At 36.4% G+C, this 14,780-nt stretch overlaps 1 protein-coding gene across 3 annotated transcripts in view; it reads left to right on the forward strand.

The window, feature by feature from the left end:
• Positions 1–14,780, forward strand: part of CTDSPL2 (CTD (carboxy-terminal domain, RNA polymerase II, polypeptide A) small phosphatase like 2) — a 75,746-nt gene that overhangs the window by 40,222 nt on the left and 20,744 nt on the right. For 2 of the 3 annotated variants that reach the window (XM_010845186.1, XM_010845187.1), the window contains exons 3-8: positions 2,736–2,874; positions 4,447–4,596; positions 8,529–8,744; positions 12,015–12,093; positions 12,379–12,490; positions 14,597–14,683. In XM_010845186.1, the coding sequence (XP_010843488.1) occupies positions 2,736–2,874; positions 4,447–4,596; positions 8,529–8,744; positions 12,015–12,093; positions 12,379–12,490; positions 14,597–14,683 (783 nt within the window). The remainder of the gene's footprint in view (positions 1–2,735; positions 2,875–4,446; positions 4,597–8,528; positions 8,745–12,014; positions 12,094–12,378; positions 12,491–14,596; positions 14,684–14,780) is intronic. The other variant, XM_010845188.1, reaches the window with a different exon arrangement.

A 14,780-nucleotide genomic window follows, 5' to 3' on the forward strand; every position in this document is an offset into this window, starting at 1 on the left:
AGTATTTTGTGCTAAGGAGATTGTCTTGGTGAACTTACCTAAAATTAGAGAAACTGGTGAGAAAAGTAAAATTCTATATTGAGTGATATTTGCAGTATTATCTTTTTTCATTTTGATCCAGATAGGGAATTGTGGAATTGTAATTTTGGCTATTTGCAATACCAAAGTTTGTTTCGGAGACAGTAAAATAATATTCAACTGTTAGAAAATGCACAATAGTATATTATTATTTGCTGTGGAAAAATCTAATCCTTAACAGAAGATTTCAGGTACTTTCATTGAAACAGCAAGAAATTATAGGCCAGTATTACAGTAATGTAAGAAAATTGCTCATGTAGGAGATGACTGGAAGAATTGTACTAATGACAAAAAAATGGAGGTACAGATGGAAAAAATTCAGGTTATTGCATGGAGTATACTATTTTAGTCGGTAATACAGATCTTCCTTAATTTATGGTGGGGTTATGTCCTGATAAACCCATTGTAAATTGAAAATGTAAGCTGAAAACGCACTTAGTACACTTAACCTACCTGACATCCGGAGAAGGCGATGGCACCCACTCCAGTGTTCTTGCCTGGAAAATCCATGGACGGAGGAGCCAGGTAGGCTGCAGTCCATGGGGTTGCTGAGTCGGACACGACTGAGTGACTTCACTTTCACTTTTCACCTTCATGCATTGGAGAAGGAAATGGCAACCCACTCCAGTGTTCTTGCCTGGAGAATCCCAGGGACAGGGGAGCCTGGTGGGCTGATGTCTGTGGGGTTGCACAGAGTCGGACACGACTGAAGCGACTTAGCAGCAGCTGCCTGACATCATAGCTTATCCTAGCCTACCTTTAACATGCTTGTAACACTTTTTAAGTGTTGAATATCTTATTTGACTTACTGAATACTGTACTGAAAGTGAAAATGGCTGTATGGATACAGAATGTTGTGAGTGATCGTGATCAAGTGGCTGGCTATAGCCCAGCATCACATGAGAGCGGAGTGCCTGCATGTTGCTGGTCAGGGGAAAAAACAGACTCCAAAACAGACTCCGAAGCACAGTTGCTTTCACATTCTGACTTGTAAAAGTCAGAAAATCTTTAAGTCAAACTATCATAACTCTGTGGAGAAGACTCTTGAGAGTCCCTTGGACTGCAAGGAGATCCAACCAGTCCATTCTGAAGGAGATCAGCCCTGGGATTTCTTTGGAAGGACTGATGCTAAAGCTGAAACTCCAGTACTTTGGCCACGTCATGCGAAGAGTTGACTCATTGGAAAAGACTCTGATGCTGGGGGGGATTGGGGGCAGGAGGAGAAGGGGACGACAGAGGGTGAGATATGGCTGGATGGCATCACTGACTCGATGGACGTGAGTCTGAGTGAACTCTGGGAGGCCTGGCGTGCTGCGATTCATGGGGTCCCAAAGAGTCGGACACGACTGAGCGACTCATCTGATCGTAACTCTGTATTACAAAATAGTGTAAACTGGTAATGTAGATTTGCCCCCCACATAAGGAAACTAATAGAGAACTTTGTTAAAGAATAGACTCCTTAGTGTTGATTGGGACCTTTTGAAGATTGAGGTTGGCATTAGATGGACAGCGGTGGACAAGCCCTGTTATTTTTATGTCATGTTTGGTTATATGTAATATGCCAGCAGATTCCGGTGGGGCTCACTCGAGGAAATGACCCCTGTTCTTGTGAGTAATTGTGAGGTGTTTGTGTAGTATAATGACATTAATGAATACTTTCATGACTCTTGTCAGATTTTTTTCTGTTTTCTTCTGTTGTTAGATATTTCTGTTTGTTTCTCCTTGATACGAAGAAAAGAGAATAAAGCTTTTACAACATATTTTATCTTCTTAAAAATCTGAGAGAAGTGACATATATTAGTTTCAGGCATATAGCCTGACTCAGTATTTTTATATATTGCAAAATGATCACCACAATAAGTCGAATTAATATCTGTCACCATTCTTGGTTACAGAATTTTTCTTGTGATCAAAACTTTGAAGCTTTACTCTTTTTTTTAAAATTTATTTTATCTTATTTTTTAACTTTACACCATGGTGTTGTAACGGCAGCTTTCACGTGTGCAGTGCAGTGTGCACGCGTGGTCGCCATGCTGTGCGCTGTGTCACGGTGACTCGCAGTATTTTATCACCCTCTGTACCCTTTGATGATGCTTGTCATCCACTTCCTTCATCCCCATCCCCCTGCCTCTGGCAACCGCCAGTCTGCCCTCTGTGAGCTTGGTGTTTTTCATTTGTTCTTGGTTTTTAATTCCACATGTAAGTGAGATCATATGGTATAAGTCTTTCTCTGTCTGACTTTTTTTACTTAATGAAATGCCTGTTAGGTTCATCCATGTTGTCACTAGTGACAGGAGTTCATTTTTTTATGGCTGAATAATATTCCGTTGTTTGTGTACATGCATCTATATTCACTGCATTATCTCTAATAGCCAAGATATGGACACAACCTAAGTGTCCATCAGTTGATAACAGATAACATTGGCTGTTGTAAATAATGTAGTGAACACATTTTATCATTTTAAAAGTGTGTGACATGTAGAGAATTCCCTGGTGGCCCAGTGGTTAGGACTTGGCGCTTGCATCACTGTGGCCTAGGTTCAGTTCCTGATTGGGGAACTAAGATCCAGGAAGTTGCGTAGAGTGGCCCCAAAAGATGTGACCTATCCAGCAGAATGACTCTGTTCAATGCATGTTTTTTCCTCTTATATCTTAAGGAAGAGAGAGAAAATCCTTCAAAACGGAGTAGAATTGAACGTGATATAGATAATAATTTGATCACATCAACACCAAGAGCAGGAGAAAAGCCTAACAAACAGATATCTCGAGTAAGACGGAAAAGTCAAGTAAATGGAGGTTTGTTAATGTTTACCTGTTGCTTTTAAGCAGAGATCACTTGATATGTTTTTTCTCTGTTTTAAAAAAATCTACTTTGAGCCATTTCTGCCTTTTTATAATCTTTGTATTAAGTATGAATAGCATGAAGTAAATAGAAATTTACCTTCCTAATATACACATCTACTTTGATGAGCTAAAGTGACAGTTAAAGGCAGAGCAACTAGCTTTATACTGTTTGGCAGGAAAATATATATGAAATTTCTTAAAGCAGTAATAATTTTTATTATGAATAATAATATATATGAATAATATATGTTATATATAATATGTTATGAATGATATAATAAATTTTTTGAAATGTGTATAAAGAATTTGTTTCTGGATTATGAAATTTTAAAGCTCAGAGGCGGCTTGGAGCTCTCAGGTCAGTGTTTCTCAAGTAGGGGTGTCTCTGTCCGCCAATGGACATTTTTCAGTGTCTGGAGGCCTTTTGGTTTGCCGCAGCCTGTGGAGAGGTTGCTTCTTGCATCTAGCAGGTAAAGGTCAGGATACTGTTAAACATCATGCGGTGCACAGGACATCCCATAACACAGAATTACCCAGCCCAGAGCCAGTAGTGTTACTGTTTATAAACCCTCTTCTAGGTCAGTACCTTTGAGGAGCTGACAAGCTCCTCAGCATCAAAAAGGAGTGGAACAAGATGGACAAGCAGAGAAAGCGTGAATAGCACTTTAGAGCATGGAGTGCTGCCTTTTAACCAATGCGATTTTAAACACAACAGTAGTAATAATTCCTCAGTCTCTTTCCTCGTTTTTTTATGATTTTTTTTTTCTCAACTTCTTTCCTCTTAATGCAGTGATTTATCTCTAGAATTGACCATCAGGGAGAAAAGGGATACACAAGTTAACAGTTCTCTAGCAAAGAAAGAAGAAAAGAAATGTGGTAAAGTTGTGGAGGGTTGAGGATGATTTATTTAAACATTTCCAACTTACGTTTTCCCAAAACCCATTAAATTTTTTATTTATAAGAAACTTAGGGAAAACACTGGCTGTTCTTCCTAAGTACTCTGAAATGGTGCTGCAGTATCCATAAGTAACATTTGACACTGCTATATGTGTAGTCTTTTTCAGTAAAACTGGTTGCCTCTATTTTTTAGCTGTTATTTGTTAGACATAGAGGGTAAATTTTGTGAAGTAGACAGCATCCCAAAATGTAAATAAGCCAAGGCAGAATCTTACATTTATGTTTTTCATAGTGTAACTTGCTTGCTTTACTTACAAAGAGTTTATTTCATTTTCTTTTAAACAATGTTGAATTTAAGACTTCCAGACTATATAATTCCAGATATAAATCTGCTTTGTAAAAACTCAGTAAATTTAGCATTTACAAAGCATTATAAATAAACTTATTATAAAGATCATTTGATTTGCAAGTGACTTAACTCAAGATTTCTTTAAACAATAAGGTTTTAAAAATCAATGTTAATCAATTTTCATTATTTTGAGGGAAAAAGTTTCTTAATGGTTTAGAACACATTTGTGAAAGTTATGTTTTCTAGATTGCAACTTTTTTCTTTTGTTTCTTTCTTAGAAGCTGGTAGTTATGAAATGACAAATCAGCATGTAAAACAAAACGGAAAATTGGAAGATAACCCCTCCTCTGGCAGTCCTCCAAGGACCACATTGTTGGGGACCATATTTTCTCCTGTCTTCAACTTTTTTTCACCAGCAAATAAAAATGGTAAATATAAATCATTAACCATAATTTGGGCTTAAAAATTGTTTTCCTGGTTTTTTAAAAGGTCTGTTTTTTTTTTTTTTTTTTTTTTGGCATATTTTTGTTAGCATCTTATGTTTGTTTTCAGCTTCATTAAAAATACAGAGTTTCTAAAATGTACTTTATTTTTTGTAGTGACTGAAATAAATGTAGGTTATGTTTAATTTTGTGTAAGTTAATGAGCTCTGCTTTAACTAGCTGAAAAGCTAGATGATAAACTTAGGGCTGAATGGAAAGTATTATTTTTTATGTGTTGGAATGACTTTTACATCTTTAGAGTGTGTACAGGAGAGAACTGAGAAGCATTTTCTGTATTCTAGAGATCAGTAAAGTAGAATTTGTTGAATATTTTAAGTGGATTGAGACCAGGTTATTTTTTGTAATACAATTTATTTTTATTATCCTTTGCTTGGTTTTTTTCCCACCTCTAAGAATCCTCAGTTTAGACAAACAGTAAAACTACCCTAATTCAAATGAATTTAAGATTTCCATTGTATAATGCCTTGGCAAAAAAATGGCCTTCTCAACATATTTTTCAAATATTTTCTGATGTCCTATCTTTTCTAATATTAGTATTTAATTTCATACATGAAATTATTTGAGGGTAAGAGGTAGTGTCTTTATTTTTGCATCTACCATGTTGTTTGATGTATTATTCGGCTCATGGGAAATAGCCATTAAATACTTGTTGCCTGATTATTTAAATTCTAATTTGAATTATGTTTCTGGATGATAAAGCAGTTTTTAAAAGGCACAGTGTACACTATAAAATCAAGATACTGTACGGGCATAAAAATGTATTAGCACGTTAAAGGACTGTGAAGTCTTAGACTAGAAACAAAACAAAAAACTACATTTAGGGACTTCCCTGGCAGTCCAGTGGTATGATTCCATGCTTCTGAAGCAGAGGACATGGGTTTGATCTCTGGTTGGGAAACTAAAATTCCACATACCTCACGGTGCAGCCAAAAGAAAAAAACCACCCCCCAAAAAACCCTACCTTTGAATTTAACCCAATATACCCTAGACATTTCTTTTCAAAATTTATTTATAATTGTATTGTTGCCTATCCCAGGCTGGGTCTAGTGCCTGAGAAATCTGTCAGATTGATTCAAGAGGGATTTCTATGGTGAATGACAGTGGAAAGACAAGGAAGCAAGGACAGAGGCTGCTGGCATGAGAGTGGTTTCAACGATGCAGCATGAAGGCTAACTAGGTGAGGCAGGTGGGGAGGAAGCCACTGAGAGGTGCGTTTGGATAAAGAGACTGGTTTTTATCAGACATGAAGATCACATGTAATAGAAATACATGAGAGAGACGCTAATTAGAAGATGAGGAGGTTGTTGTAGGAGATTAATTATTTGAATTTTAGGTTTCAGAGGGGAATGGTTTCTCAGTGATAGTGTCCAGGCTGTGGCCATGGTAGTAACTACTAAAGAGCATCACAAGGGTAGATAGAGCCGAAGAGGGCAAGACCTTTGAGGTTGGTTATTGGATGAGTCGCTGACATCTCCTATAACAACAACTCTATAGGTATTTAATAGAGCAGTAAACTTGTAGCTAGGTGTTAGATTGCTCTGTGATTAAGAGGATGCTGGCAGTAGGTGGTAGGTGACAGCACCGGGGATAAGAGAAGAATTGGGTAGTCAGGTGACATCAGTCTCAGAGGAGCAAACATTTTTACACATTAGGGAAAAACCAGTGATCTGGCAGCAGCAATGGAGGTAGATGAATTCTGATTGAGTAACAAGTATGAGACAGCACACAGCTTTCAGGGAAGGGTAATAGGAAGAGAGACTTTTTTTTTGAAAGAGGTTAAAATTAAGGCAGTGGAGGGAGAAAGAATATTCTTTGAGAAAGTTGAGAGTTACTGGAGGTTCATTTTGTTGTTGAAAATGATACTTGGAGGATTCCAGAAGGAAATGGAGAGTTGGGGTCGGTCAGTCCACAGTGGGAGAAAGACTGGGCAGCAGGTTCGTCTCAGTGATGGATGAACGTAACGAGGAAGTTGACTTCTTTGTTAACGAGGTGGAATCTTGTTGAGAAATTGTTCCTGTACCTTGGAATAAAAAGCTTCTTATGGTTACGGAAACAGTTGACTCATTTTTGGAGAACTATCTCTAGTTTTAAAAAATCAGAAGCTGTTTGAGGATAGTGGAAAAGTGTGTATGTGTGTATTGCCCAACATGTAGTAGGCCCTTAATAAACAACACTTACTTTAATGAAAAGAAGTTCTGTGGTCAGCAATACTGTATTACACTTGACCCTTGAACAACATGGGTTTGAACTGTATAGGTCCACTTATACAAGGATTGTTTTCAATATAAATACTACAGTAGTACACAGTCTGGTTGGTTGAATCTGAGGATTTGGAACTGTGGATGCACAGGGCTCACTGTAAAATTATTCTCAGGTTTCTGACTGCATGGGGTTCAGTGCCTCCAGCCCCTGTGTTGTTCAGAAGTCAACAGTATATATTGATACTTCAAAGTTGCTAAGAGACTAGATCGTAAATGTTCTTACCACAAAAAAGAAATAATTATGTGGCAGGATAGAGGTTTTAGCTAATGCTCAGTTGGTAATCACATTTCATTATATAAAGTATTAAATCAGTTAATTATATCAATAAAATATTTTAAAGTTCTGAATTGACTCATTTAACTATACATGGGTATTTCTAAGCTATTTGAAATAGCTTAAGCTACTCTTAAGAAAAACTGTTCACAAATACCACTCTAGCTTATAATAGTCTTTATTCCTTATTGTTTGAAATGTCCAGTGAAGACTCACTGAATAATGGTGTCCTTGGCTTTGTTTCTGTTCCAGTTAGTTTTTCTAAATATTGATGAATTTTTATTTTTATTAAATATATCTGACATATAACATTGTGAAAATTTCAAGTTGTACAATGTGTTGATCTTACAATTTATATATTGTCCTGTGATCATCAGCTGATTACACAATCAGCTAGCTTAAAACTCAACATTCAGAAAACTAAGATCATGGCATCCAGTCCCATCACTTCATGGCAAATAGATGGGGAAACAATGGAAACAGTGAGAGACTTTATTTTGGGGGGCTCCCAAATCACTGCAGATGGTGACTGTAGCCATAAAATTAAAAGACGCTTGCTCCTTGGAAGAAAAGCTATGACTAACCTTAGATAGCATATTAAAAGGCAGAGATATTACTTTGCTGATAAAGATCCATCTAGTCAAGGCTATGGTTTTTCCAGTAGTCATGTATGGATGTGAGAGTTGGACCATAAAGCTGAGCGCCGAAGAATTGATGCTTTTGAACTGTGGTGTTGGAGACGTGAGAGTCCCTTGGACTGCAAGGAGATCCAACCAGTCCATCCTAAAGGAGACCAGTCCTGGGTGTTCATTGGAAGGACTGATGTTGAAGCTGAAACTCCAGTACTTTGGCCACCTGATGTGAAGAGTTGACTCATTGGGAAAGACCCTGATGCTGAGAAAGATTGAGGGCAGGAGGAGAAGGGGACGACAGAGAATGAGACGGTTGGATGGCATCACCGACTCGATGGACATGAGTCTGGGTAAACTCCAGGAGCTGGTGATGGACAGGGAGGCCTGGCGTGCTGCGGTTCATGGGGTCACAAAGAGTTGGACACGACTGAGCAACTGAACTGAACTATGATCATCATAGTGATGATTAGCATGTGCTATTATATTATATAATTATTTTTTTAGTGGTTGGATTAATTGACTTCTAATCTCTTAGCAGGTTTGATGATTTCAGTAGTGTTGTCTATATTCACTATACTGTGCATTTGTCTCTAAAGCTTATTTATTACTCATTTTAAATTTGTCTCTGTCTTTCCTCTCCCACTATGAGCTGTTAAGTAATGATTAATGTACACTGAATCATAATTTCAGGAACATCAGGATCCGATTCCCCAGGACAGGCTGTGGAAGCTGAGGAGATAGTAAAGCAGCTTGATATGGAACAGGTGGATGAGATCACTACCAGTACTACTACATCAGCTAATGGAGCAGCTTACTCAAATCAAGCGGTTCAAGTGAGGCCATCAATAAATAATGGTTTAGAAGAAGCAGAGGAAACAGTTAATCGTGATATACCACCCCTTACAGGTGAAAAATATTTTTTTTCTTATACATTTTCATAAATAGTTTGTAAAAATGCAGTACTTCATATTTTTTCTTAAATAGGCAGATTAAATGCATAAATTTTTCTTCCTTGAAATTAATAAAATTAAAATTGGAAATAAAGCGTTTCCTCCCAAATCTAGTCATTTTGAAATTGAATTTTTTAAAGGTTATTTTACCATTTTAGTCACTTACAGTTTAATTATTCGTACCAATCTAAATCTAACACAGCTAACAAAATAATATGCTTACATTTATGAACATATTTATTAGAAATGCATGAGTTTTACTTAAGATCTGAAGTTCCTGTGTAGAGGTAATCTCATACCTTCAGATTTGTTTCATATATGGATAACATCCCCAAAGAAGAAACTTCTGTTCTCGGGTCTTTCTGTATACAGACTTTGCAGCCCAGTCTGGATCCCTTGAAAGGCCTACCATAACTGGTAGGTCCCTGAGCCAGTTGGAAATATAGAACCATGTGGGGTCAGCATATATTACCTAACTTAAGAGTAATACTGAACTTAACAAGCAAATCAGCATGAATTATGCACATAATTTATTCCTGGGTGGATAAGACTTGTAGATGACCTTAATGTTGACCCGTCATTTAATGCTGATTGCTTTCCCCCATGTTACAGGCTTGTGAATGATAAGATACAGACTGAAGCCAAGGCTCTTGACTTTTTGTTTGACATTTTTCTGTTTTTGTGGTTCTTTATTAACCTTTGTACTTATTTTTTCTGACAACTATGGCGACAGAAGGGATTTCTAAAACTTTAGTTTCTAGTGGGGAATAGTAAGATTTACTCCATTTCCCATTCATTATTTGTTCCTTTAACACTTGTATAATTGAACACCTGCTTTTTGTGATGGACACTGTTTATAAAGATGAATAAGATATGCTCATTGACCCTGAAGAGTATATGATTTAATAGATGAGCCAGGTATACACAAAAATTACTACACAGTGTGGTGAGTGCTGTTACAAATAAATGAGCGAAATGTGGAGGTGGCATGTTGCAGTTCCTTTGGGAGGATTAGGAGAGGAAAACAAGTGAAAGTCCTGCTGACCTTAAAAGATGAGCATGAGTGGCAGAAGCGTGGCTTTCCCTCAGCTTCAGGAAGGTCGCCAAAGAGAGCAAGAAGGAAGGAGGCTGGCTGCACCGTTTACGTAGCTGTGTGACTTTAGATAACCTGAGCTCTCTGAGGTGGTTTTATTAGCTTTAAAATGGCAATAATAATTTAGAGCTTTGGAGACTGAGATGAAATGTGAAAAATGCTTTAGCATGAGGTGTTTGAATACTATGAATCCTCCCTCTCCCCCTTTTTCTGCGGGTAATAAGAACGTGAAGCAGTAAAGTGGCAGAAGGTGTGTTTTCCTTTTTGTCCCTTTGTGCTTATGAACCATTAACTGGCATAAAGTTGTTGGAGGTGAACAAAATTCTGCCTTACATCTGTTGTCATTTATTGAGCATACACACTGTATTGACTCTGAGAAGGTATTAATACATGAAAATAGTTTAAAAAAAAAAAAAAGTTTTTGTCCTGAAAGGCTATTATCCACCAGTATTCCATTCCTGGGGCTTCCCTCATAGCTCAGTCGGTTAAGAATCTGCCTGTGATGCAGGCGACCCAGGTTAATTCCTAGGTCGGTAAGATCCCCTGGAGAAGGAAATGACAACCACTCCACTGTTCTTGCCTGGAGAATCCCGTGGACAGAGGAGCCTAGCAGGCCACATGCAGTCTATGGGGTCGCACGAGTCGGACACGACTTAGTGACTCAACCACCAGCATTCCATCCCTGTAGGTAGCTCACAGCGATTTCTGCTGCGGCCCATTAGTTCTTTCAGGCTATTGTAATAACAGACTACCGTTAGACTAGGTGACATACAAACAACAAATATATCTCATAGTTCAGGAGTTTAGGAAATCTAAGACCAAAACCCCAACAGATTCAGTGTCTGGTAAAGATCTGCTTTCTGGTTCATAGACAGCCGTCTTCTTGCTGTGTCCTCATCTGCCAGAAGCTGTGTGAGCTCTTTGGGGTGTCTCTTTTTAAGGTCATTGATCTCGTCCATGAGGGCTCCACTCTCATGACCTAATGACTTCCCAAAGACTTCATCTCCAGACACCATCACTTTGAGGATTAGATTTCAGTACATGAATTTTGGGGAAACAAAAACACTCAGTCTCTAGCCCACCTTAAACTTTCATCTTTGAGACATTACCTGTTTAGCTTGTAGGTCATCTTTGTCGTCTCATTGAATTTAAGTTATAAATATTAGAAAATTCTCAACGTAATTTCTGAAGCTCTATCAATTGATTGCATTTTATAGAATTTTTCCTTGATTATTTTTAAATTACTTGTAAGTGAGAAGTAAAATAATGGGTCATCTAAAGCGCTGATTTCTATGTAGAGCATCGTTTCCTAACCCTTGAGATCCTGTATAAGTCTTTAGGAGTTTGTGGACCTCTTTAAAGACTGTTCATGGATCTTAAGTTGAAACTACCTTCGAGTCTTTTTTTCAGCACACACATACACATATTAATGTTTAATTTTTGGCTGTGTCAGTTCTTAGTTGCGGCGCACAGGCTTAATAGTTGCAAGATGTTAGTTCCCTGACCAGGGATTGAACCTGCATTTCCTGCATTGAAAAGCAGATTCTTAACCCCTGCACCACCAGGGAAATCTCAGCATATATATTGACTGCCTGTATGTACAGTGTACTTTGTGAAGTATTACTGCTATAAGAGCACCATGAAATTCTTCTTATACATACAAACATCATTCAGTTAGAAATGGAAATTTTGTGGCATGTAGTTTCCTAATAATAAGTAGTAAATTTTCTCTTAGTTGTTAGGGATTTAAATTTTGTTAGCCATGATACAGCTTGCCACTTTGTCTGTAATGGTATTTTTTTCCTTTGGATCCAGAGTTAGATCTCTGTGTTAATCAAGTTACTTTTAAATTATTAATAATAATTTGTTATAATTTGTAATGATTACATAATAATAATAATTATAATAATTTATTAGATATTATTTGTATATTATATTTATATAATATATATTATTGTATATTACATAATAATAATAATGTATGTTTGTAATAATAATTACAAATTATTTCTGTCTTATCTTTAACCTAAAATGCACAGGGCTTCAGGACAATCTTAATAAAAGCAGTAAATATGTATACTTCATGGAATCATTGAGTAAAAACATCATTTTGTTTTTCCCTTTATTAAATAGCACCAGTAACACCAGATAGTGGATATTCATCCGCCCACGCAGAGGCCACCTATGAAGAAGACTGGGAAGTATTTGACCCGTGAGTTTTTTTTTTTCCTTTTCCTCTTGGGACGGAAAGAAAGTACATGTGTACAGGGGTGGCTGAATGGTATAGTGCAAGGAGCATCTTACCTGTAGGTATTAATACTTCTACTGAGTTACTGAAATACTAATTTTCAGTTTTACTTACATGTTTTATAATTTTGGTTTACTAGGTTAAATATGTATTATTTAATTAAAACTTAAAGATGGGCTGAGTTTAATAAGATGTTTTATATTTACAAAAAATAGAAATGTTGACATTTTCTTAAAATTTGATTTATAGCTATTATTTCATCAAACATGTTCCACCACTGACAGAAGAACAACTAAATAGGAAGCCCGCTCTTCCATTGAAGACAAGAAGCACACCAGAATTCTCCCTAGTTTTAGACTTGGTAAGTATATTGTTTCTAGAGTTAGGAAAAATAAAGGAGTTAAATTCTTATTAAAAAATATTAGCCAAAATATCTAAAAGAATCCAAGAGAGTGAGCCACCTCACACACACATTGACTGTAGTAGCTTGTCTTAGGTGCCCTGAAATGGTTTTCCTTTAAGCGCCATCTAATGCCAGGGCCTCCTCCCATTGCACTGGTATCCAGTACCTTTTGAAAATAAATTAGGCTTCTTTTTTTCTCTCCCCACACTGTTGCTACTTTGCTATTTAAATTCAATTATTTTTCCAACACTCCTATACCTTTTGTTTTGTTTTTTAATCTTCCAGTTAATTATAATTTCATGCCTAGAGTTCAGTTTAGGGAGACCACAGTCATGTCCCTCTGAGGACCTGGGTCTTGATGAGTTAACCTTATGCAAAACCATACTCCTTTTCCTGTTTTGTTTTGTTTTTTTTTTTTGCATATTATCTCATACCAATAACTTTATTAATAGACTCTCAAAAGCATGACTTCTTAATGTTGACTAATAAGACCTTTAGTATGCTTTCTTGGTGTGATTTTAAATTTATATTTTAGGGTACCAAGAGAGCTTTGAACACTGAATATCTCTTACCTTTTCCTAACCAAATTTAATATATAGTCACCATTATTTACATCTGCCAGCAATTTCTTGATATTAGCAATTCATTAAGTAGTGTTGGAAAACATTTTACTATTTAGTCTTTGTTACTAGTAACCTATAATTGGAGATGTAGTTTAGTTCTCATTAATTTGTTTCTTATCTTATGAAAAGGTTATTCTTTTAAATCTTGACTAACATGGACAGTTCTGAGAGTTCAGCACCTTAGCCTTTGCCTAGCCAAAGAGAGAAGCTAGGTATCCAGAAGTCCTAAGTATTTAATGTGTATTAGAGGATTAAGTAGGAAAAAAGAAAGAAAAGTATTGAAACTGAGTGTGAGTAATTAAGATTTGATATGCAAGTTAGTGGAGAAACTGAAAAAGATTTTGCTAGATTTTTATGTTAGTAGTTGATATCATGATAGCAAGCTTGGCCGTAATATTTTTAAACCAATATGAAGGGTAAAAAGAGAAGGAAAGATAAGAATTGGTGAGCATAAATGAGTAATTTTACAGAAGTATATAAAGAAGAATGATCAAAATTTAGATAGGCTATAGATGAAGAAGTAGAATTAGTTATGATTCAATTATAGGAAAGAGAATACCTTTTTAAAAGATACTAAGAGAATATCTTAATTTGTGTATTCTAATATGCTATTAAAAGAAAATGAGGCATATCTAGAGTATTTTTTGCTCTTTGCCTCCACCGAGTTTAACTTTAGGTTCAAAGAAACACTGCAGCTAATAAAACATGGAATTCATAAGGTGTGAACATTTGTATTTCATTTTAATTCATTTTAAGCATAAAGTGTTGTCAGTTTCTGCAAGTGGAAGCCCTCTTGTTTTTCCTTCAGGATTTGAGAAGTACAGATATTTACACATACCTTAGATGAATGATCCTCACTTTCCTTTCCTCACAATGAGAAAAGAGGGTTTGGTAATCAAAGATGAGAAGTCTTGATTAACCGCTAATTTAGTTTACAGATAAGGAGCTATAGATATATATTTTTAAATAATTAGATGCTAAACTTCTCTTGCTGAGTTGTAAAAATAATAATAAGAAGAAAGTACATATGTGGTTTAACAGAAAGTGGGCAATTGCAGGACTGAGAACAGTGATTCTCAGACTCGCCCTATCACCCTAACCCCTGAAAGATTTACTGGAGCACAGACTGCTGAGCTCCGCTCTCTGCTCCTTGCTGAATTTGAGTTATCAGAAGAGCTGGGGATCTTTCATTTCTCATTGGCGGTCCCCAGATAACGCCGATGCCACATGCTGTCCTAGTGGCCACCACCGGAGAACCAGTGGCTTAGAAAACCCAGCCCCTGACTACTGTGCCATGCACGCACAGGAAGGTGTTATAAACATGAAAGTCATGTATTAAAGGATGCTTTAATAAATGTTTTTGGTGATCATGAATACATACAATTATCATTTGAAATATCTCAGTATCTTAGTTCATTCAATATGTGCTTTTTATTTTAAGGATGAAACACTAGTACACTGTAGTTTAAATGAGCTAGAAGATGCAGCACTTACTTTTCCAGTCCTTTTCCAAGATGTCATTTATCAGGTAATTAAAACTTTTTAACTTGAATTTTGGCCTGTTAGATATTCTGAATCAAGAAATCCTTTGTAAATATATATATATATATATATATTTTTTTTTT

The sequence above is a fragment of the Bison bison genome, unplaced genomic scaffold, assembly GCF_000754665.1.
Source record: "Bison bison bison isolate TAMUID 2011002044 unplaced genomic scaffold, Bison_UMD1.0 scf7180017864213, whole genome shotgun sequence".
Taxonomy (NCBI): domain Eukaryota; kingdom Metazoa; phylum Chordata; class Mammalia; order Artiodactyla; family Bovidae; genus Bison; species Bison bison.